Genomic DNA, 24,435 nt, shown 5'->3' on the forward strand with positions numbered 1-24,435 from the left:
TGAAGAAATCCGGCACTTAAGAACGCAGACGTATGAAAAAGAAGCATGATACGGCCCTTAGAGCTATCGCTAAAAAGGCCTGGTCAACCCCGTTCTTAAAGACAAATACTCGTAGTTGAGGAAAACTACCACCCCAGGGAGACGTGCGATACTCTAGCTCAACATAGATCTGGATACTGTTATAGGTTAAACTCTTACTTATCCCTAATAGATCCCGATACACATACTGTATGTTCCGGTTGTATTGTGTCCCCACATGACACCAACCATCTTTTCAATTGCAATGGGGAACCAACGCCTCTAGGTTGAACTGGCCGGTCCATGAGGACCTCACATAGACTGAATAAGTCCGTAGTGTTACCAACGCCTCTTGGAGGTCAGAATATACCCGCGGTAGGTATGCCTGTCGTAAGAGGCGACTAAAATACCAAATTCAAGAGAAGCTCCTCATGGAACTTGGGGATGGGGAGGGAGGGATTCCCTGAAGGTTTAATGTGGCCATATAAATCGTTCCCGAGATGGTCGGGCTAGGACCTTAATGGTGCTGTGTTACCGGAGTGTACCGCATCTGTATCCGGCAAAGGACCATCACATCGATAACACTCCCCAAAGCCTTCGGGGATCAACCTTATCGCTACAACAACAACAACAACCAACGCCTCTAACACCCTTATCTTTTTGGTCCAATCCTGTTGAAACTGCCAGTTTCCTCTGACTCCCGTTAGAGTTAACTGCAGATATCTCCTCACAAGCTTAACATTTTGCTTTTCCGCCTTCGCTTTTTTGAGATCATTTTTATAAGTAAAGTATAATATTCGTTATTTGCCTCACGTAAGGTCATGTGTAGAACTGGGAGACAAGGGTACGTGGGAGGAAAGCAGAATTGAGAACATTCAACAGCTAAATAGAATAGTAATGGTATATCGATGGCTCGAAGACGCCAGAGGGGATTGGATCTGGATGCCCCAGCGGGTTACGGGATCAGAATATACCCGCGGTAGGTATGCCTGTCGTAAGAGGCGACTAAAAGGAGTTGTGTAACGCAACCCTTCAGGTTGCCAGCGCAATATATAGCTTCTCCGAACCCAATTGTCAAACTCACCTATCCGCGGCGAATCCTGTTTCACTAACAGACGAGGCTCTGGCGACCACAAGCTCCTCATGGAACTTGGGGGTGGGGAGGGGGGAATGGCCTGAAGGTTTAATGTGGCCACATAAATCGTTCCCGAGATGGTCGGGCTAGCACCTTAATGGTGCTGTGGTACCGGAGCGTACCGGATCTTTATCCGGCAAAGGACCATCACATCGATAACACTTCCCAAAGCCTTCGGGGAGCAACCTTATCGCTACAACAACAACAACAACATTGGATCTGGAGTCGTTGGACCCAGAGCCAAGATATCAACACCCCTGGGAGTATACCCGAGCATTTTTCAAGCGGAAGTATTCGCCATAAGCCAGTGTGCTGACCTGAACCCTCAGCGCGAATACTCCAATGAAACGATTGCCATACTCGGTGACAGTCAGGCTGCCCTCAAGGCGATTCGGCATCTGAAATAAAATCAGCACTGGTCCTTGAGTGCGTTGAAAAGCTAAATCACCTAGGAGCACACAACGAACTACTGTTGGTCTGGGTTCCTGGCCACAGGGGAGTTATAGATAGATAGATAGATAGATTGATATTTATTATTAATATGTTTACATATTTTTTGATTTCACAATAAATTTTAAATATCACAAATTTATTTTCAATTCACAGACGTGTATGATATATATATATATTAAGTAATAAAAAGTAAAAAGTAATAAAAAATATTTTAGCCTCGAATAAGTTGAGGATAATGAGCAGGCGGTCAGCCTAGCCAGAGACTCAGCAACGACACGACCTATGGGTCCTGAACCGTTCCTACCAGTAGGCCCGCAGGAAATTAGAGGCCATCTATTAGTAGAAAAAAGGGAAAAGAGGGACGAACGCTGGTGCAATATGTCAGGCCTGAGACAATCTAAGTTACTGTTAGGAGGTTACAACACAACTCGATATAGGGCATTAATAGGCCTCTCGAAAGATAACCTAAGAATCCCAACAGCTATTCTTACAGGACACTGTAGACTGAATAATCACATGCAAAAGCTGGGTATATCATCGAACAACACATGCCGGTTTTGTGATCGATCAGCGGAAACGGCGGACCATGTACTCCTGGAGTGTGACGCAATCTCAAGACGTAGGGCTAAGTTTATGGGCTCACCATGGCCAGAGCATTCCCACATCAAATCCCTCAAGCCAGGTGAACTGCTAGGGTTCATCAGAGATGTCTGCTTGGATGAGGTGCTGTGAAGCAGCTGAGGGCACAATAGACCAATGGTCGCAGTGCGATCATCAATTAATTATCTATCTATGTATCTAAAGTTATGTGCATATAGCTATACCCAATTTCTTATAAACTTTTATTTTGATGAATTTCTTCTAAGTTTTCTTTTAATTTTGTTTATAGATAAAAGAAGATGAAAAATTATCACCACTCGTGTGTGCCGAATGTTATCATGCAGTGCAATCGTTTATTAAATTCAATGAAAACATTAGAAAAGTTCAACAGATGTACAATGATTTGCTGTATGATCATGAAAAAGCGAATTTAAATATGCAAACATTATTTGAAATGTACCAGTTATTTAGAGATGAAACGCTGTTTCCATATCAAAGTGGTAATAATTCTGAACTGCCTGTAGAAGAAGTTTTTATTACTGAATCATCCACCACAAGCAAGACAGCAGTAAAATCTACAAAATTTCAAATAAAACATGAAAAAATAACTGATGAAATACCGACTGAAGAATGTATAAGAGATACAGCAAAGAGAGACGATTTTGAAGATCCCTTCGCAGAAGAGTTTTTTCAGTGTGAATTACAAACTCTCTTGCCACCGGCAGATGAGGATGCTAAAACAACACCAGCAGCTAATCTAAAAGCTTCAACTCCAGCTAACGTTGAAGATGATAACAGTGATGGGGATCCAGATTACAATATGTCAATGGATACTTCAGACGACGAAGATGATGATGAAGATAATGGCAGTGGTGAAAATGGACGAGTAGCAACAAATAGGACAACAAAAAATAATGAAAGTATAGAATCAGAAGAAGAATCTACTGAAAACAATACCGCTACCAATACCTTTAAAAAGGAAGAAAGTAAATATATTTGTAATATTTGTTCACAGCGTTTTCAGCGTAGTGGTAATTACTCGGTTCATATGAGGAAAAAGCATGATATAATCATTTGTCCCCAATGTCCAAGTTCATTTGAAAATGAGGAAAATTTGAAGCGACATATGAAAGATCATCGTATGTTATTCCCTTGTCCACATTGTGATCGAAAATTTCAAGTAAAAGAATATGTAGCGCAGCATATTAAATTTGTACACGACGATGAACGTCCATTTATTTGTGAAACATGTGGTGATGCTGTGCGCACAAAAGGACAACTTAAAGAACATATGTTAACCCATACCGACTATTCACCATTTGAGTGTAAGGATTGTGGTAAACGCTTTAAGCAGAAGCAACGTTTAAAGGTACTTACAAATTAAATAGATTTATACACATGATGTAGTGCCAGGGATGGGCGTTAACTAGGCCCAAATTTTCAGACTGTCACATGTCCTATGGTGTCCATTCCATATTTATTTATGGATTAGATAGGTTACAGCTTTACCAGGCGTACGTTGTAACGCCCGTGATCGAATGAATATTGCGTTATTTTTTCTGTTTTGTTTGTTGATAATTTAGTTTATTGTTCTGTAAATTGAAGCACATCAGATACCGCTCGCTAACCTCTGAGCGCCAATTCTTTGTTACTGCAATACGTCTTTGGAACTCGCTACCTACTAGTCTTCGACTCTTAAGTAATGCTCTGCACTTCAGAAAAGAGCTAACATCATTTTTTAACGACTCTTAAACTGGATCTCAAATTGTTGTTGTTAAAATGTTCATTTCTAAGTCCTTTTCCTTTCTCTGTGTCTTCTTTCTTTGTTTGTTAAATACTATTCAATCTATAACCAGCCAAAGGTTATCATCACTACTGCTGTCTTTTAATATTTATTAACTACTTTTCTTTAGTTTTAAGATTTACATTTACATACATAAATATTTCACTATTGTCCGCTATATTTAATTTAATTTGATTAATCTAATTTATTATTATAAATGTTCAATTTTTATAGCTCATGCTATTCATGACTAGCACTGTTAAATAATTTGTCAAAATTGTTGTGCTAGGAACAAATTTTCAAATAAATACATACATACATACATACATACATACATTATGTACGCATATTTGGTGAAATTTTCGTTTAAAACATTTCATTATTGTATCTTATTGTAATGCAATTGGGTACACAATATTTTTGGTTTTTTCGTTCGGTGCAAAGATAAACAAATTTTTTGGTGTTCCAACTCTAGAGCAAGCAAGCTGACCATGGGAAAAGCATGGACTCTCTAAATTTAATCCTGCAAGAGTAAGCGATTGTCCTCATGTTTTGTTGATTGTAATTGCAAAAGCAAGGTGTACAGGAAACTGTAAGAGCTTAAAATTGAATGGCAAATCTGTAGGAATCATTTGGATCCGTGGTATGAGCAAATCTTCACCTTTGCTTTTACCGCCGATGATTGTTGCTTCGATTACATTCGGCAATAATTTCTTAACGCAAATTCTGGTTCCATTGCACAATTTTGGTGGATCTAAATTCCGAAGAACCATGATTGGTGAGCCAATTTTCAAAGTTAATATATGCGCAGGCATTCCAGGTGTTTCTAAAGAGTTTATAAATTCAATTGGATAACTCACAATTTGATCTTCATCTGTAACTGTGTCGAACGTTTTATATTTCGTCACTTCACCAGGAATTTGGTTTTGAATGCGATCATTGATTTTGTATACATGATCATTTTTGGGAGCTAAGACTGCTCGTTCGCATAGCCAAAAAAAAATTTTATTTAAAATTCTTAATTCTGAAATATGAAATCGAATGAACCTATAACCAAAATTTGGAGATGATTGAAGTGTGGGAAATACGGTTCCATAGGTAACACACAAACAGAATTTCATTTTTATATATTATAACGAATTTAAGGAAATTCCACTTATTCCAAATCTTCTGCTGACGTTCGAATCACTAAACTGTTGAATAAATATCTCCAATATTCAATAATGCAAAAAATGGTCTTTATTAGATTACTTGAAAGTACTTCACAATAACACTTCACAACCAATAGCGCGATTAAATCAAGCTGATTCCCCATGCCTCAGCTGGTGCTGCTTTTATACTCTTCGGTTTACTCGTTTGCATATTTCTAGGCGGTTCTCCTTCTAGAATTTACTACTTGTTTACCAGCTATAAACTACAGATGGCCGTTTATAGCTTCTCGCATAGTAATATTCGTGATGATTGCATACTTTTGAGAGTATCTCAGATAGATGCATGTGTGTGTGTGAGAACTACTTTGCTGATGATTGCATACTTTTGTGAGTATCTCTCCGCTGCTGTATGTACATATGTGTAGACATAATGATTGATTTGTTTATGTAGATACAAGTGACTTGCGTAGTATCGGCTTAGGGATGATACTATGCCTGAGTGTTGCTAATATTCGTCAAAATATATATATTTTATCAAAACAATATTGATGATATTTCGAAATCAATTTGGGGCCGAATTGAATATTTTCAAATTATATAAGATTTTTAGTTTTTTTTTTGTTTTTTAGAACACTTTCGAAGTTTTTCTCACAGCCATAGTTAGGTCTGTTTCCCAAAAAACTAAAATACTTGTGATACAAGTAAATTTCTTCTGAAAAGGCAAGAAGTAGTTTTGTGGTTGAATTAAAACTTCTGAAATATTTACAAGGGAATCTATCGCAACTACTTCGAAATAATATCTCATTTGGATGATATGTTTTAGAGACTTGTAAATCGTCTGAAAAATTTTCAACTGCTTTGTTTTTTTTTTCATTTATGCTGTACTTCATAACAGATAAAAAAATCCGGATGAAATAATCATTTACACTGTGCAACAGCCGGCTGGGTATTGGACCAAATCCACTTTTTTGTAGAGATTGAGGCTTAAGTAGACAAAGAACCTTTTTTCGAAGTTAGCCTCCAAAAATAGATATCGGCCTTCGAAGTTCGAAATTCTACATTTCGAAATTTTCAGACCAATTCTAAATATTCTCGCGGATTTTTTTATTCCCGCGGAAAAAATCCTCCAATTCTGTTCTCCTAGGGAGAACAATAATTGAGGAATAGGAATTTCGAATTTTCGAAGTCAGCTGTTTTGTCAATTGAAATTTCGTAGCACATTTCTTATTTTGTTTAAAAAATTGAAAAGATTAATTATTGTTGCAAATTTGTTGGAAATTAAGAAATAAAATATAAACAATGCACAGTATTTATTGCATTTCATGTGGTATTCACTGAAATGAGTAATGAATTGGTGCTACAGCAACATCAACAGCGGAACATAAGAAGAAGACGGCCGCATAACCAAAATCTGCCAGAGTTGCCTGCTTTCATTCAGCAAAGCAATTTTCTGGCGGCAAGTTGAGTTGAATTCGTCCTTCGTCATATGCCAAAATATATTTAAGCCTTATTAAAAAATCTTTGCGCAATTTCTGAATGGCTGCGTCAAATATACGAAGAGATCTTGTGTTGCTTATGATATACTTTTCGACTTAAAATAAAGAATATTGTGGTTGTACTTGTTGTTGCATTAACAGTGAGAATATTGTGGTAGAATGTAAATACATATTTTAGCACAAATTTATACAAATAAGTGTTCTTTCTTAAAATAACCAATTGCCTTTAACTATTTTGATGCATTCCCTTTAATTTAACAAGTGAAAAAACTCCCTATGAAATGGCAGAGAAATCTCAAACATTCATAATACCTACTTTTCTCCCATAACCGGTTTCCGCTTTTTCGAACATTGTTCAGAATAGGAGGAAAGGGAGAAGTGAAAAAACTCACAAGGAATTTTTATTTAGAATACGAGGAATGGGAGAAGGGAAAAAACTCGCACGAAATTTTGGTTTAGAATTGGGCTGTTTATTTTTTTTGTTAACATGACCAGAAAATTAAAAAAGTAAAAATATGGTTGAATTATAACAGCTGTTATACGAGGTGAAAAGTCAGATAGTCCCATGATAGTGGCTACTACTTCTTACTCTCCACTGGAATTCCTCGTACTGTAATTTTCCAAAAAAAGAATTCAGCCATTCAAATAAAAGAAAAAGGCGGACCACGACCACATTTTTACTATTTTAATTTATTGAACGCGTTAACAAAAAAAAAGAAGTAAAATTTCTAGGACTTTGAACTTCGAAACCCGATATCTATTTTTTGGAGGCTAGCTTCGAAAAACGGAGATAGTACTTTGTCTACTTAAGCTTCAATCTCTACAAAAAAAAGGGTTTGGTCCAATACCCAGAAAAAAAGTTTATTTTGTCGCATAGTGTTATTTATTAACTTTTTTTTTTGTCAAATCATCCAACTCTGCATAAAATCCGGTTTAGTTGGGAACATTCGGGCTTCGGCCGCACCAATTCGTTTTCGAGATTATAGCAAGCCATTGGCGGACATTTTCTAATTGTTACATAACCTGTTGGAATTATTATCCGGATCAATTGGAAATCATTGAAGTGGTATTGTGCTTCGAAAACTAATAATAATTTTATAAAATTCACAAATTTATTTACAAAAGAAGGTAAAAATATAATATTTTTGTTTAATAATACGCCCAACCCTGACTATACCAAATTCATAATGATGAATAAAAGTAAAAAAAAATGTTATTCTTTCATTTATAACAGCGTCACGCGCAAATACATGGAGATAAGCACATTTGTACCGAATGTGGCAAACAATTAAGCACCCGTGCCACACTCAATAGTCATTTGCTTGTACACTCCGATAAGATGCCACATAGATGCGATTATTGTGGACGACTTTTCAAGCGAGCCAAGACACTTAAAAATCATTTGATTGCACATACTGGTTTAAGGCCATATTCTTGTGACTTTTGTGATAAAACATTTTCAACTGGACCAAGTTGCCGATTTCACAAAAAAACTATGCATCCTGTAGAATTAGCTGCTCTAGAGGCATCAGGCGTAAAGACATATACGAAGAATATACCCAATCTGGATGTTTTAAGGGCAGTGTAAGTACAAATAAACCAAAAAAAGAAAATTGATAAGCCCTAAACGCAAATGCAGTGAAACTTGAGATTGTTATAAGTTCATTACTGTAGGCAAAAATCTCTCAACAGGCCGAAACAGCTTTCAATTCATATTCAATAAGTCTGGGCATTGAAATCCCATCCCAACCAACCACAGAGAAGACCTAATTTTGGTTTTTGAAAGATATGAGCTAATGTTAAAATTTAAGTAGAGGTATCTACTTTGTCTTTATAGCAAAAAACGCCAAAATCTTTAATGTTCTCATTAAAACACTAAATACAGTAGCAAAATATATATGTACTTAGCTATATAAGTCTAAAAATAATGTTACCCTGTTAACTTTAACCGGCTCTGTTAGAAGCATGTGTGTTGTTGTTGTTGTTGTAGCAATGCTCGCCCCACCTAATAGCCGCGATCGATCACAAATTGTCATCAATATCCTCTAACGGGAGTCCAAGGAAACTTGCCATTTCAACAGGGGTGGGCCATAAGGAAAGGGGTGTAAGAGGCGTTGGTTCCACATTACAATTGAAGAGATGGTTGGTGTCATCTGGGGCACGTTGCAAGCGGGACATACATTTTGTATGTCGGGGTTGATTCTGGATAGGTTAGAGTTTAACCTGTTACAGTATCCAGAACGAAGTTGAGCAAGAGTGACACGCGTTTCCCTGGGGAGTATGCGTTCCTCTTCCGCAATTTTTGGATAATTTTCGTTAAGCACTGGATTCACCGGGCAATTCCCGGCATAAAGGTCCGACGCCTGTTTATGGAGCTCACCAAGGTTTGCTTGTGTTTTTTCACTTCATACGGCTGGGTTCTCAGGTGCCGTATTTCCTCAAAATGCTTACGGAGATGACTCCTTAAGCCCCTAGGCGGTGCTGGTTCATCAATCAGATGTCTGTTGGGATGCCCAGGTTTCTGCGTATTCAACAGGAACTGTTTGGTCAGCATCTCATTTCTCTCCCTGATGGGGAGTATTCTCGCCTCATTATGCAGATGGGTTCTGGGGACATAAGAAGACAGCCCGTGGCGATTCTGAGAGCAGTATTTTGGCAGGCCTGTAGTTTCTTCCAGTGGTGTTTTTTAGGCTTGGCGACCATATGGGTGACGCGTAGCACGTAATCGGCTGGCTAATTGCTTTGTATGTAGTCATGAGCGTTTCTTTATCTTTTCCCCAAGTACTGCCAGCGAGGGATTTGAGGATTTTGTTACGGCTCTGAATTCTCGGAACAATTGCGGCTGCGAGCTCACCAAAATTTAGACCCTGATCAAACGTCACACCCAAGATTTTGGGTTGTAGGACAGTCGGTAGCGTAGTGCCATCGACGTGGATGTTCAAAATGGTCGACATTTGGGGCGTCCATGTTGTAAATAAGGTCGCGGAAGATTTAGTCGGTGATAATGCCAAGTTTCGCGAGGCGAAAAAACTGGAGAGATCAGGGAAGTAGCCGTTTATTTTATTGCATAGCGCATCGATCTTTGGGCCTGTGCCTGTGGCCATTATTGTGCAGTCATCGGCGTAGGAAACGATTGTGACTCCTTCCGGTGGTGAAGGTAGCTTAGATATGTAGAAATTAAACAAAAGTGGGGATAGGACACCACCCTGTGGCACCCCTTCTTTAATTCTCCTTGGTTTTGATGCTTCGTTTCTAAATTGCACCGATGCCTGCCGACCACCCAGATAATTTGCGGTCCACCTTTTAAGACATGGGGGAAGGGTAGACCCTTCCAGGTCCTGCAGTAACGAGCCATGGTTGACCGTATCGAAAGCTTTTGATAGGTCTAGCGCTACGAGTACTGTTCTATGGTGGGGGTATTGATTTAAACCGCAATTTATCTGTGTGCTAATGGCATTTAGCGCGGTGGTAGTGCTATGGAGTTTTCTGAAGCCATGCTGATGAGGGGCTAGCTGCAAATTTGCTTGGAAATAAGGGAGCAAAATGGCTTCAAGCGTCTTTGCCACTGGCGATAGGAGAGATATCGGACGATACGACTCACCTAGCTTAGCTGGTTTCCCAGGCTTTATTATCGGGACCACCTTGGCCATTTTCCATTTCTCAGGTATGACAAAGGTGGAAAGAGACAGACTGAAGACATGCGCTAAATATTTGAAACCCTCTTTCCCTAGGCTTTTAAGCATCGGCATGGCTATGCCGTCTGGGCCCACTGCTTTCGATGGTTTAGCACGACCAATTGCGTCCTCAACCTCTTTAGCGGTGATGGTGATTGGTGACGCGCTGAATTTGTGTTTATGTGCGTGTCTATTGGCTCTCCGTCTATCTTTGTCGACCGTAGGATGCATTATATATTGTCGGCAGAAAGCGCTCGCGCATTTTTTCGCGTCCGACAGCACTTTGTCGCCAAAGGCGATGGAAACTTTGTCTTTGTGCTTAGTCGGATTCGATAGGGACTTTACGGTGGACCAAAGTTAACCCACACCGGTAGAGAGGTTACAACCTCTTAGGTGCTCCTCCCATTTCGCCCGCTTGTGTTCACCCACAAGCAATCTGATGCTTTGGTTTATATCCCTTATTTGGGGGTCGCCTGGATCAAGCTGTCTTATAAGGTCACGTTCTCTCGCTAAGTTTGCGGCCTCCGCCGGGAAGTGGGGCCGGATTTCGGGAATTCTCCCGGCGGGAATGAAATGTGCCGAGGCGGATTTAATGACCTTACGGAAGGCACGCTCCCCTTGGCGGGCATCAGTCGGGATAGGGAGGGCAGCAAAGCGGCTGTCTGTAAAGGATTTATATTCTTCCCACTTTCCTTTTTTGAAGTTTATGAAAGTGCGTTTTTCAGTGACGATGAAGTCGGCGGTACGCTCAAGCGAAATAAGTATGGGCAGGTGGTCGGATGCCAATGTTACCATCGGCTGCCAGTTGACGCAGTTTACGAGTTCTGCGCTCACGATAGAGATATCTGGCGAGCTGTGACAGCTTCCTGCCATACGTGTGTGGGCGTCTCCGTTTATTGTGCAGAACGTCGTTTCTTCTATTTGATCCGCCAACATCTCACCCCTACTGTCCGCCCGCAAGTTTGAATGCCATAGATCATGATGGGCATTGAAATCACCTAGGATAATGCGATTGTTGCCAGTGAGTAAGGCCCTGATATTAGGGCGGTATCCACTGGGGCAACAGGTGGCAGGAGGGATGTAGATGTTGATGATTTCTAGGTTTGCATCGCCTGACCGGACAGATAGGCCTTGACGTTCTAACACATTGTCCCTGCGGTCGATGCCAGGATCAAATATATAATATTGCACAGAGTGGTGTATGATAAACGCGAGACCGCCTCCATTTCCGCTCTCGCGGTCTTTCCTGTGGACGTTATACCCAGAGCAGGTCTGCAATGTAGATCTTGCTGTGAGTTTAGTCTCTTGAATCGCAGCAATGCGGATGTTGTACCGCTTCATGAAATCGACTATCTCCGTGATCTTCCCAGTTAGTCCATTACAGTTTAACTGCAGTATTCTGAAGTGAATAAGGGGAGACGTCGCCACTCTGGGGGTAAGTGACGGGTGACTACGCCTGGGTTGTGGAAAGCCAGGACGCAATTGCTGTTGTGGCCCTGGGACTGGGCGTCCTTGGGCAAGCATTGGGGTACCCGGATGATTTGGGTTTGCGACCTGGCAACATGGCGCGATGAAACCCGTCGGGGGGTTGCCGTCGCGGAGACCAGAACATCTGGGAAAGTGCACCACCAAAGGCATTAGCTGCATTGGGCGGATGTCGCAAACCTATATATTCTGTGCTGGCAGACGGTGCAAACGGAGGTAGGGACTAAGAGTCTGTTTCCCTGACCTGCACGATTGCTGCCGGAAAAGAGGGGGGGAGAAGACGGGGGCAGGGGCTGATGCTCAGCATTGCTACCAACTCTACTACGAAGGTAGTAGTTATGAGTGGTATCAGCTGTTTGAGTTGTTGGCACCGTAGGGCGCGAGAAGCAGCGGGTACTTGTTGTGGCTTGCTGAGTAGCGGGGCTGCTGGAAGGTAGTGGGGGGGGGGGGGGCGCTAAGGCGTAGACTACGGAACGCCCTTGGGCGTGAACAGCAAGGAGCCACAAAAGATTTATAAAAGTTACGTGGACGTCGGGTTTTGGGATCAAGCCCAGAACAACCTGTCCGATGCAACCATCCCTTGCACGAGACACACTGAACAGAGTATGACCGTCCTAAAAAGATTCTTTTCCGGCAGATGCAGCAAAACCATTTCTCAGGACCGGGGTCAGGAGACGGACCCGGATTGGGTTCGATGCCTTCCCGGAGTAAGAGAATATGGAGCAGTCCTGCTGCAAGGAGCTGCTGGGAGGATGACAATTTGTGGGAGGGACGAAACAAATTAGATGGGGTCACACTAAAATGACAGTCCTAGGTCGGGAAAAACCCCGAGTCGCTCCGGTACATAGAACCGACTGCCTTAGGAAGCGAAGCATGTGTGTTCGTTTCATTAAGTATTTTCCTCCCAGTAAAAAAAAGAAGAGCTCCAAGTATCCCAGTTAAGGAGGGAGGGTAACACCAGTGGAACATTTTTTTCAGAAAAGAATTAATAATAATTACCACAAGTTGTGGTTATAAAATATAGACGACTGATTAAAAAAAAATATGTAAGGCACGATAACCTCCGAAGAGATCTAAGGCCGAGCTTCTCTTCCAATTTGCGTTGTGCTCCTCTTGAGTTTCTCTACAAATTGGCCGGACGGGACCTACATCTTTTATGCCGACTCCGAACGGCATCTGCAAGGCAGATGAGTTTTCACTGAGAGCTTTTCATGGCAGAAATACACTCGGAGCGCTTGCCAAACACTGCCGAAGGGCGACCCCGCTTAGAAAAATTTTCTTCTAATTGAAAAACCTTATTTCTGAAATTTTTGATGTTGCTTTGCCCGGGGTGCGTACCCAGGGCATACGGTGTGGTAGGCGGAGCATGCTACCATCACACCACGGTGGCCGCCGACGACTGATTATGCGCCTTAAAAAGAGGAGTCTTCAGGACAATAACCACAATACGCTAAAAGCAGGGGAGGGTTAAAAGAACCTCGAGAACCTGAAAGTAGCGGCAAATGAGGAGGCAAAGCCGCAGTGCCAGAGGTGCACGAGCAAATCGTGCTGATAACCTTAAGAAAAACCAAAACATGCTAAAAGCAGGAGAGGTGGAAATGGACCACGAGGGCCTGGGAGTAGCAGGAAAAGACAATGGTATAAGCGTAGAGGCGCAGATGTTGGAAATAGACAAACTTAATGATGCTAAGAGTCTAACAAAGACGCTTCGAACAGGAGAGGGAGAAACGGACCTCCAGACTCGGAAAACAGCGGAAAAAATCCATTAGGTGAGCGCAGACTCGGAATTTCTTCCGACCAATGATTGTCACTTCAGTGTAACCCCATTTCATATGTTGCGTGCCTCCCACAATTTGTCATTTAATTACTTATATCAACGCGGGATGACTCAAAAACCCCACCACATAACAGTACTCTTAGCGCTAGACTTGTCAGAAGCTTTTGACACAGTCAACCACCCCCAGCGGGTTAGGGGGACTAAAATATGCGGTAGGTATGCCTGTCGTAAGAGGCGACTAAAATACCAAATTGATTAAAGGGGTTGTGTAGCTCAACCCTCTCAAGAGGTTGCCAACGCAATATATAGCTTCTCCAACCCAATTGTCAAGCTGACCTACCCGTGGCAAATCCTTTTTCATTAACAGCCGAGGCTCTGGCGACCCCAAGCTCCTCATGGAACTAGAGGGTGGGGAAGGCGGGATGGCCTTCATATATGGTCATATAAATCGTTCCCGAGATGGTCGGGCTATTACCTTAATGGTGCTTTGTTACCGGAACGTATCGGATCTATATACGGCAAAGGACCATCAACATCGATAACACTCCGCAAAGCCTTCGGGGAGTGTCTTATCGTTAATACAACAAGAACAACAGTCAACCGCGGAACGTTACTTTTACAATTAGGAGTCCTTTCTTTAATAAGAATTAGATTATTCTCCGAAATATTGAATTTAAGTTTCTTTTTTTAATTTCCGCATTGAATATCCGCATTGAATTCAAGTTTCTTAAAAACTAACAAATTTCAATAACATTTTTCATTTCATACTTTTTTCTAAATTAAAATTAAAATTATTGAAACAATTAAAGTTTATAGGAAACCAGCACATAATATAAAAAACAATACCAAACTGTAGACTTAAACAACGAACTTAATAATATAAACATGTATATATAACTCGTCCTCTTCATATAGTTCGAGTCCCTTCGAATTTCAATTCGAAATTCACAAACAAATTATTTTAAGTTAACAAACAGAAATTATTACTCTGCAAATTGCCTCAAAGGTCTTTTAATCTGAGAACAATCTTTTTTATTAAAATTTTTGTGTTTGACAAATCTTTCTGCTATTTTTTGTCTGGTTGCCTTCGGATTTCTAACATAAATATTGCCTGTATCGAAATTTGGTATATTCTCTCTTTTTTTTTTATTAATTTTGTTTATAACATATTTCTTTTTTTGGCTCATTTCATAAGCGATTTTATTGTAATCAGTATCTGATCTATTTAAAAAATCGATTGGTTTTATTTTAGTTGTACTATGAATCGTATTGTTATAAAATCCAACTCCCTGAATTTCTCAAAATCCTCTGAATTTCTCAAAATGCTCTAACAGAGGTGAATTAAGTCTTTCAACATCTGAATTACCTGTATGCGAATTTGGCGTAGTAAAATGCACTTCAATCTGTTTTTCTCCACAAAACATTTTAATTAAGGCGTTATTAAATTGGTTATCGATTATTAAAAGTTATGGAGTGCCTAGTATTGCTATACTTTCTTCTAATTTAATCTTAACAGTACACATATTCTTCCCAAAAAGTTTATGAACTGAAGCTAATTTCGTAAATCTATCGATTGAAGTCAAATAAAAAGATGATAAAAAAATTTTAAGTACTACCTTTATATAAATGGAACAAAAAATAGAAGGCAATTTTTCTTTTAATACAGACATAGTCTTGTTGAATTTTTACTAAAAAACTTTAACAATAGCTCTTGTAAAAGAATTTTGGGATTTAAAACTATAAAGGTGGAGCTCAATCTTTCAATTTAAGGCAAACCATGTACTTGGGATTAACTAATTGATTATTTAAAATTTAAACATGCGCTCTACCTTTATAATTTTAAATCCCAAAATTCTTTTACAAGAGGTATTGTTAAAGTTTTTTAGTCAAAATTCAACAAGACTATGTCTATATTAAAGGAAAAATTGCCTTCTATTTTTTGGTCCATTTATATAAAGGTAGTCCTTAAAATTTTTTTTATCATCTTTTTATTTTCAATTTTTTAGTACTGCCTACAAAAAGGCAATTGCAACTTTGATTAGTAATTTAAGTAATTCCTAAGTGAAAATTCTTATCTTTATTTATTTGTTCAAAATAGCAAGATTTAAGAGAATTAGTGGAATTTTCGCCACTGGTGAACACAATAGAATTCCACCTCGCAACATAACAAGAGAATTCCACCTCGTTTGTCAGCTATTTAATTTGCACAGCTGAAAATCGTGGTGAAATTCGCATACGCCTGAAAGTCTAAAAGAATCGTGGTGAAAGTTGCGTACACCTAAAAGTATGCAAGGTCGTGCATTGAGTTGGGCCTTCAACGAGGTGGAATTCTACAACGCCTGCAACACTGAGGAGGCTAGCCATGAAGGTATGGCCTAATTTTCTAATAGTTCGACTTGTGCGTTACGTAGCTCAAATTGTTTGATCAAACATTGCACTGTCACCGAGTTTGAAACTATATTACAGGTTTCAAGTCTCTAGATATACAGGAAGTTAGTTAAAAATCGGATGCAAAATTCCCAATCTAAAACTAGGTTTCCCAATATCTCAATCCATGCGCCACCTAGCGGATTTTTTTTGATAAAATATTGCATTGTCACCGGGTTCTGACTTACGGCTCAAGTTTTCTGTCTCATCGGGAAGTTACTCGAAAATCGATCGCAAGATTCCCCCGTTTTTATAGGATTTGCAGTTATCTTGACTAGCGCGCCACATAGCGGAACTTTGTTTTCTATAAGTTGTATTGTCACCACTCCTCTAACTGAGTGCTAAGTTACAAGTCTCTAGGTAACCGGGAAGTTAGTTAAAAATGGATTGAAAGATTCCCAAATTAAAATTAATTTTCATAATATCTCGATACATGCGCCACCTAGCGGCATTTTTTTAATCAAATGTAGCATTGTCACCGGGTTCTGACCCACGGCCCAAGTTTCAAGTCTCTAGATCACCGGCAAGTTACTCAAAAATCGATCGCAAGATTCCCCTCGTTTTTCAGGGATTTGTAGTTATCTCTATTAGCATGCCACCGAGCGGAACTTTGTTTTCTATAAATTGTATTGTCACCGGGTCTCGAACTATGTGTTAAGTTACAAGTCTCTAGGTAACCGGGAAGTTAGTTAAAAATGGATCGAAAGATTCCCAAATTAAAATTAATTTTCATAATATCTCGATCCATGCGCCACCTAGCGGCATTTTTTTAATCAAATGTAGCATTGTCACCGGGTTCTGATCCACGGCCCAAGTTTCAAGTCTCTGTAAATTGTATTGTCACCGGGTACCGAACTATGTGCTAAGTTACAAGTCTCTAGGTAACCGGGAAGTTAATTAAAAATGGATTGAAAGATTCCCAAATTAAAATTAATTTTCCTAATAAGGGAAGTTACTCAAAAATCGATTGCAAGATTCCCTGCGTTTTTTCAGAGATTTTCAGGTATTCCGTTTATCTCGATTCGTCTGCCACCTGCTGAGAAATGTAAATAATTTTTTATTTTCCAAAAATTATTTCAAAATCTTTTGTCTTTCTTTTTACAATTCGTATTTGCATTAAATTATTTATAATAATAAATTATAAATAAATTAATAATAGAATGCGAAATTAAAAATTGTTCGTTTAAATCATCAGCTATTTCTAAAGAGTTTTCAAATAAAGATTCTATTCCGAAATCTTTATTATCCTCAATGTTATTTTTCTGTGGTATACGACTTAAAAAATCAGCCACCTTATTTTCTCTACCTTTTAAATATTCAATTTCGAATTCATATTCACTCAACAATATTTTCCATCTAATTATACGTGAGTTTGGTTCTTTTAAAGAAAACAACCACTTCAATAGTTGATGGTCAGTTTGAACAAGAAAATTTCTACCATATAAATAAGGCCTAAAATATTGTAACGAATTTACTTGCAAATCCTCTTATTTGCAATCCTCTGCTAAGTTGGAATCACTAAACTGTTGAATAAATAACTCCAATTTGTAGTAATGCAAAATGGCCTTTATTAAAGTACTTCACAATAACACTCAAACTGTGCAACGAATAGCTTGCTTAATAACCATACTGATTGATAGCTCAATGAAACTCTGCTATTCAAAATAATACTGCTATTGCTCGCTAGATATCGTCTTAATCGGAACTGCTTGACAACTCAAATCAAACTGAATTACTTCTTACTCGCTTGCCCCGCTTTTATAGTTTACGCTGCATACTTCTAGGCTCTTCCATTTCCAGAACTTACCAGTTGTTTCGGCTACAAAATCGCCAGCCACAACTACGTGCACAAATTATTGCTCTCTCTTGTGACAATTCAGATAAGATATATGCATGTGTTTGTGCATTGCCGCTCCGCTGCTCGTATACGTACATATGTGTAGACGCAATTATTTATTCGTTTATGTAGATACATAAAGATTGAATTATTGATGTGAATGTTTGTAGTTTACAGTCTCTCGCGCGCACATAGGCATATAAGTAAATGCATCTGTGTGTGACATCTCTCTGGGCTGCCTTATATATGTGTATACTTGATTTAATTATTAACGTAAATACTGCTTGGCATGGCCTTAGCATCGCCTTAGTGATGGGATAATTTAGTGATGCTAATATCCGTGACACTGCCCTCCACCTAAGTCTGATCGTCCCGATCAGACAAATCTCTCGATCTAAACGTTGCTAGCCTTTCCAAATGGACCACCTTCATTTTGGTTCGTGGTTTACCGATGGTTTGTATGCGGTACACTACATCGTTGATCCGTTTTACAACTTTGTATGGGCCTTCCCAATTACACTGCAATTTCGGGGACAAACCTTTTTTATGTTGTGGGTTGTATAACAGCACCAAATCTCCTTCCTGAAAACCTTCTGAATTAATTGCTTTATCATATCTGGCTTTCATCTTGTCACTCATAATCTTTGTTCGTTGCCTTATCAGATCATGTATTTCTCTTAGCTCTTCTTCCAAATCACTAGTGGATTTCCTGACATTTCTCTCCGCATTGGCATCTATCCCAAACTTCAAATCAGCTGGCAGTCTAAGGTCATTGCCAAAAATTACTTTTGCAGGGGTTTGGCCCGTTGTCTCATGCACTGCTGATCGGTAAGCCATCAAGAATAATGGTATGCGGGTATCCCATTCTTTATGGTACTTGTCCACTACTTTCCTTAAGTGCTCCTCCAAAGTTCTATTGAATCGTTCTACCATACCATCGGATTGAGGATGCAATGCAGTTGTCCGTGTTTTTCGAATGCCCAATGACTTACACATTTCCTGGAACACAGCTGATTCGAAATTCCTGCCTTGGTCAGAATGTAACTCCATTGGTACACCATACCTTGCAACCCAATTGTTTATAAACACTTCTGCTACCGTTTCCGCTTCTTGATTTAGGATTGGGTATACCTCTGGCCATTTGCTGAAATAATCCATAACTACCAGTACATATTTGTTTCCGCCGTTGCTAGTAGGAAATGGACCGGCGACATCCATAGCGATCCTTTCAAATGGCGCACCTGAGTTATATTGCTTCATCTGGCCATGACTTCGTGTTCTGGGCCCTTTCGCTCTGCTGCAAACCTCGCAGTGACCGACTGACGGCAACCAACCCAATAGAATCTCTGTTTAATCTTCTCGAGCGTCTTCGTGATTCCAAGATGACCTCCGCTTGGACCATTATGCAGCTCGCTGAGCACATCAGGAATCCTCTTTCTGGGAACAACTATCAGTTTATTCTTGTATTTACCATCCTCACTCTCCCATACTCGATGAAGGCAACCGGATATCAATTCTAAACTGTTCCACTGTGCCCAATATGACTTCGCAATGGGACTCTCTGCTGACATCTCTTCTCTGTTTGGTCTTTAATTTCGTTCGAGCCCTTGCATAACACGTGACAGATCTGCATCTTCTAGCTGGCACTTTCTTAGCTGTTCCTTGTCCCATTCATCTGTACATGTTATAGTCATTAGCCGGACATCTATAATGTCTTCTTTAGCCTCGGCTTTTGAACAGTGCTTGCATTCCAAACTACATGGTCTTCGTGACATTGCATCGGCATTTCCATGGGTACTACCTTTTCGATGCTCAATGGAAAAGTCATAGCTTTGTAGTCGCTCGATCCACCGTGCCAATTGTCCTTCCGGATTACGGAACTGCAGTAGCCATTTTAAAGCTGCGTGATCTGTCCTGACACGGAATCGCTGGCCGTAGAGGTATTTGTGAAAATGTTTAACGCACTCTACCAATGCCAACAGCTCTCTCCGCCTAACGCAGTAGTTCCTCTCTGGTTTTCCAATCGAACGGCTGTAATATGCAACTACCTTCTCCTGTCCATCGACCAGTTGTGATAAAACGCCTCCTATAGCATATCCACTCGCATCTGTATCTAGAATAAATGTTGCTCCTGGAATCGGATATGCTAACATTGGGGCAGTGCACAAACGCTCCTTCAATGTTTGAAAAGCCACTTCTTGCTCCTTCTTCCATTCAAAAGCTTTATTTTTTCTTGTAAGCTCATGGAGGCTTTGGGCTACGCTGGAAAAATTTTGTACAAATCGGCGGTAATATGTGCACAGCCCAAGGAAACTTCTTAATTCATGTAGGTTCTGTGGTCTTGGCCAATCCTTTACAGCCTCTATCTTTTCGTTCGCAGTGCAGATGCCCTCTGTCGTTACCTTGTGACCCAAATAATTTACTTCCTTTTTAAACAGCGCACACTTTTTGGGACTTAACTTCAGACCAGCGCCAGCTATTCTTTGGAAAACTTCCTCCAAGTTCTTAAGATGTTCATCGAAATTCTTGCCCAATACGATGATGTCGTCCAGGTACACCAAGCATGTTTTCCAATGTAGTCCTTTCAATACCTGATCCATGAGTCTCTCGAAAGTAGCTGGTGCATTACATAGTCCAAAGGGCATTACTGTAAATTGCCAAAGACCATCTCCGACGCTGAAGGCTGTTTTCTCTTTGTCTTCCTCCTTTACCTCCACTTGCCAGTAGCCGCTTTTCAAGTCCAGTGTGGAAAACCATTTCGTACCAGAGAGCGAGTCCAGAGTGTCGTCAATTCTTGGCAATGGGTAGCTATCCTTTTTCGTAACGTCATTCAACTTCCGGTAGTCCACGCAAAACCTCATTTTTCCATCCTTCTTCTTTACAAGTACTACCGGTGAGCTCCAGGGACTAGCTGATGGTTCGATGACGCCGCTGTCGCTCATTTCTTGTATAATTTGACTCACAACTTGCCGCTTCGCCAGTGGAACACTACGTGGAGCTTGACGGATCGGCCTCGCATCTCCAGTGTCAATTTGATGTTTCACAACGTTGGTGCGGCCTGGTTTAGAACCATCCTGGTCAAATATGTTCGCGTACTTTAGGAGCAGTTGTTTTGCCTTACTCTGATATGCTTCCTCTAGCCCCTGCGTCCATGCCGTGATGTCATTTGAAAGATTAGTATTACTAGCTGAAACGTGTTCCTGGAGCTGTTCACAGTTAATAACTACTTCAGCCTCTTGGCATCTTCCCAAAATAGCTCCTTTAGTGAGTTTGAGTGGTGAATTGAACTCATTGAGTACTCTTACCGGAACACGTCCATCTTGTTTTGTCATAGCCAGGGTTTTTCCTACAAGTATGTTCAGTGCTGATTTGTTTGCTGCTTCGACAACCCACAATTTGTTTGTCCCACAATCTCCATCAACCTTTGCCCAGATGACTGCTTCGGATTTTGGTGGTATTCGCTGACTCTCTTCCACCAGCACTCGTTTGTTGCTGTAGCCTCTCTCGTAGCCGAAATTAAGTGGTACATCCATGTTCTTATATCGCATCGTCTTGCTTTGCATGTCGATCTTGATGCCCTGGTCGATTAAGAAGTTCACTCCAATTATGATTTCATCAACAATCTCTGCCACTATAAAATTGTGTACTACCGTGACGTTCCCAATTGCGACTTCACATGATACTTCTCCTAGAACCGTGCTGTCTTCTCCAGTGGCTGTACGCAATCTTGCTCCATGCAATGGTGTTATCTTCTTGTTGACTAAATCCGCTCGAATAATGGAATGAGATGCACCCGTATCTACAGTCAGTAAACGTTCCTTTCCATCCACATGTCCTCCGACAGTAAGATTGTTTGACCTTCTTCCAATTTGTGAGATAGATATTATGGGGCATTCAATTGAGGGAGCCAGCTGTCGCCCCTTGCGGCTGACTCGCTTTAGTTTAACGATTGAGTGGATTTGGAGATTTGCTCATCTCCTTCAGCTCTGCGTTTACGGCCACCCACATTGTTGGAGCTATTGGGACCGGTGCTGCAATGTCGTGCAATATGACCTGGGTTGCCGCACTTGAAACATTTAATAACTCCGGCATTTTTCTGTTGTGATCCCTTCAGTGCTTCCAAAATTCCTTGCCTTTCTACTTCTACACGATGAGCCTTATATGCTGGTTTACTTAATAGGGAGGCAGTTTCCTGAGTCAATGCATGTGATACCGTTTCAGCAAATGTCAGTTTTGGGTTCGCGTATGTAGCTCGCTTCGTTTCCACGTCTCGTATGCCATTTATGAAGCTCTGGATTTTTACCCTTTCAGTGTATTCCACGGGTGCGTCTGCATTTGCAAGATGAGCCAATCTTTCAATATCTAAAGCAAACTCCTGCAATGTCTCATTTGCTTTTTGGTAGCGGTTTTGCAACTCAATTTGGAATATCTGTTTCCTATGCTCGCTTCCGTAACGTCTCTCTAAAGCGCTCATCAATGTTTCGTAGTGGTTCCGCTCGTACTCTGGGATGGTCTGTAAGATTTCCGCGGCAGGCCCTTTCAGTGCCACGAACAGAGCTGCAACTTTATCTTCAGCATTCCATTGGTTCACTGCTGCGATCTTCTCAAACTGTAGCTTAAAGACCTGAAAAGGAACAGAACCGTCAAAGGATGGTGTCTTTACCTTTGGATTACTCGCTGAAACAGCTGGGCGGTTTAGTTGTAACTGCTCCAAACGACCTTTTAACGCTTCTATTTCGGCATCAATTTTGTCCTCGAGTTGTAAAATTTTTGCATCCTGCTCTTCCAGTTTCACAAAGAGCTGCGATGATACCTGTTCCGAAATTTGTGCCGACATTTCAGATATACGTGCCTCTTGCGCTTCCAGTTGAGATGCCAAATATGTCTTCTGTTCTTCCAATTGTGATGTTATACGGGTTTCCTGCGATTCCAGTTGGGATACCATATACGTCTTCTGTTCTTCAAGTTGTGAAGAAATTTGTGTCGACATTTCTGAAATACGTGTTTCTTGTGCTTCAATTTTCGATGTTACTGTCGACGTTTGTGCAGATATTGCAGCCAATATCACGTTCAAGTCTGTGCTGGTAACCGTTTGCGATTTTTCGTTTTTCTCTTCAATTTTTGTTGTCTCCTCGCCATCAAAATGAAAGACATACTCTTCCACATCAATTCCTTCTGCTTCCATTGCCTCTCGTAGCCGTGCCTGAAGTTCAAGTTTAACGCCGCTTGTATTCAATCCACGGGTCTCCAACTCCTTCTTTAGTTGCTGGATCTTCAATTCACTGAACTTTGCCATGTCCAAGTTCTATTCCCAATCTTCGGAATTTATTCAACAATTCCTCTTCTGACACCAATTGTAACGAATTTACTTGCAAATCCTCTTATTTGCAATCCTCTGCTAAGTTCGAATCACTAAACTGTTGAATAAATAACTCCAATTTGTAATAATGCAAAATGGCCTTTATTAAAGTACTTCACAATAACACTCAAACTGTGCAACGAATATCTTGCTTAATAACCACACTGATTGATAGCTCAATGAAACTCTGCTATTCAAAATAATACTGCTATTGCTCGCTAGATATCGTCTTAATCGGAACTGCTTGACAACTCAAATCAAACTGAATTACTTCTTACTCGCTTGCCCCGCTGCATACTTCTAGGCTCTTCCATTTCCAGAACTTACTAGTTGTTTCGGCTACAAAATCGCCAGCCACAACTACGTGCACAAATTATTGCTCTCTCTTGTGACAATTCAGATAAGATATATGCATGTGTTTGTGCATTGCCGCTCCGCTGCTCGTATACGTACATATGTGTAGACGCAATTATTTATTCGTTTATGTAGATACATAAAGATTGAATTATTGATGTGGATGTTTGTAGTTTACAGTCTCTCGCGCGCACATAGGCATATAAGTAAATGCATCTGTGTGTGACATCTCTCTGGGCTGCCTTATATATGTGTATACTTGATTTAATTATTAACGTAAATACTGCTTGGCATGGCCTTAGCATCGCCTTAGTGATGGGATAATTTAGTGATGCTAATATCCGTGACAATATTTAACTGACCAAACCATAGCAAGTAATTTTTTTTCTATTGATATTAGAGAAAAATTGTAAAGTTTACAAACGGCGATGGTTACTAGGACATGTTTCTGAATTTCACTTCTTCATCAGCTAGCTTTTCAGGAGCTGAGCATTGAACTCGAATCTCCAACATTCATATCAGTGCAAAGGCAAATGTCTTTAGCTACTGAGCCATATTAATGTCCCGTTGCTCGCTGTACAATTGGTCTGTAAGAATTGCCTTTTTTGTTTCTATTCCTTTTAGTCACCATGTAGGCACATACACTCTGTATGTAGTTTATTCCTAATAGTGTGGATATGATTTTGTTAGGCGCGCTTTTGAAAGCTTAGTAACATTTGTTCGGATTTTTACAGTATTTGTTTTTAATACTTCCGCTGTTACTATTGTATCAATATGATCATATGTATTTAATTAGCGAGCTTTGCTCATATTGCTTTATACAATGGTTTTTGTTATTGGTATTAGAGAAAAATTGTAAAGTTTACAAACGGCGATGATTACTAGA

General features: G+C 40.2%; 2 protein-coding genes across 3 annotated transcripts in view; one reads left to right on the plus strand and one right to left on the minus strand.

Annotated features, from left to right (window-relative positions):
- Positions 1–24,435, minus strand: part of LOC137241492 (zinc finger protein 208-like) — a 184,129-nt gene that overhangs the window by 68,301 nt on the left and 91,393 nt on the right. The gene's annotated exons all lie outside the window — the stretch shown is intronic.
- LOC137239567 (zinc finger protein weckle-like) overlaps positions 1–24,435 on the plus strand; it is a 185,253-nt gene that overhangs the window by 3,864 nt on the left and 156,954 nt on the right. For both annotated transcript variants that reach the window (XM_067765002.1, XM_067765001.1), the window contains 2 exons: positions 2,496–3,575; positions 7,871–8,220. In XM_067765002.1, the coding sequence (XP_067621103.1) occupies positions 2,496–3,575; positions 7,871–8,220 (1,430 nt within the window). The remainder of the gene's footprint in view (positions 1–2,495; positions 3,576–7,870; positions 8,221–24,435) is intronic.

Source organism: Eurosta solidaginis, chromosome 2 (assembly GCF_040869045.1).
Source record: "Eurosta solidaginis isolate ZX-2024a chromosome 2, ASM4086904v1, whole genome shotgun sequence".
Taxonomy (NCBI): Eukaryota; Metazoa; Arthropoda; class Insecta; order Diptera; family Tephritidae; genus Eurosta; species Eurosta solidaginis.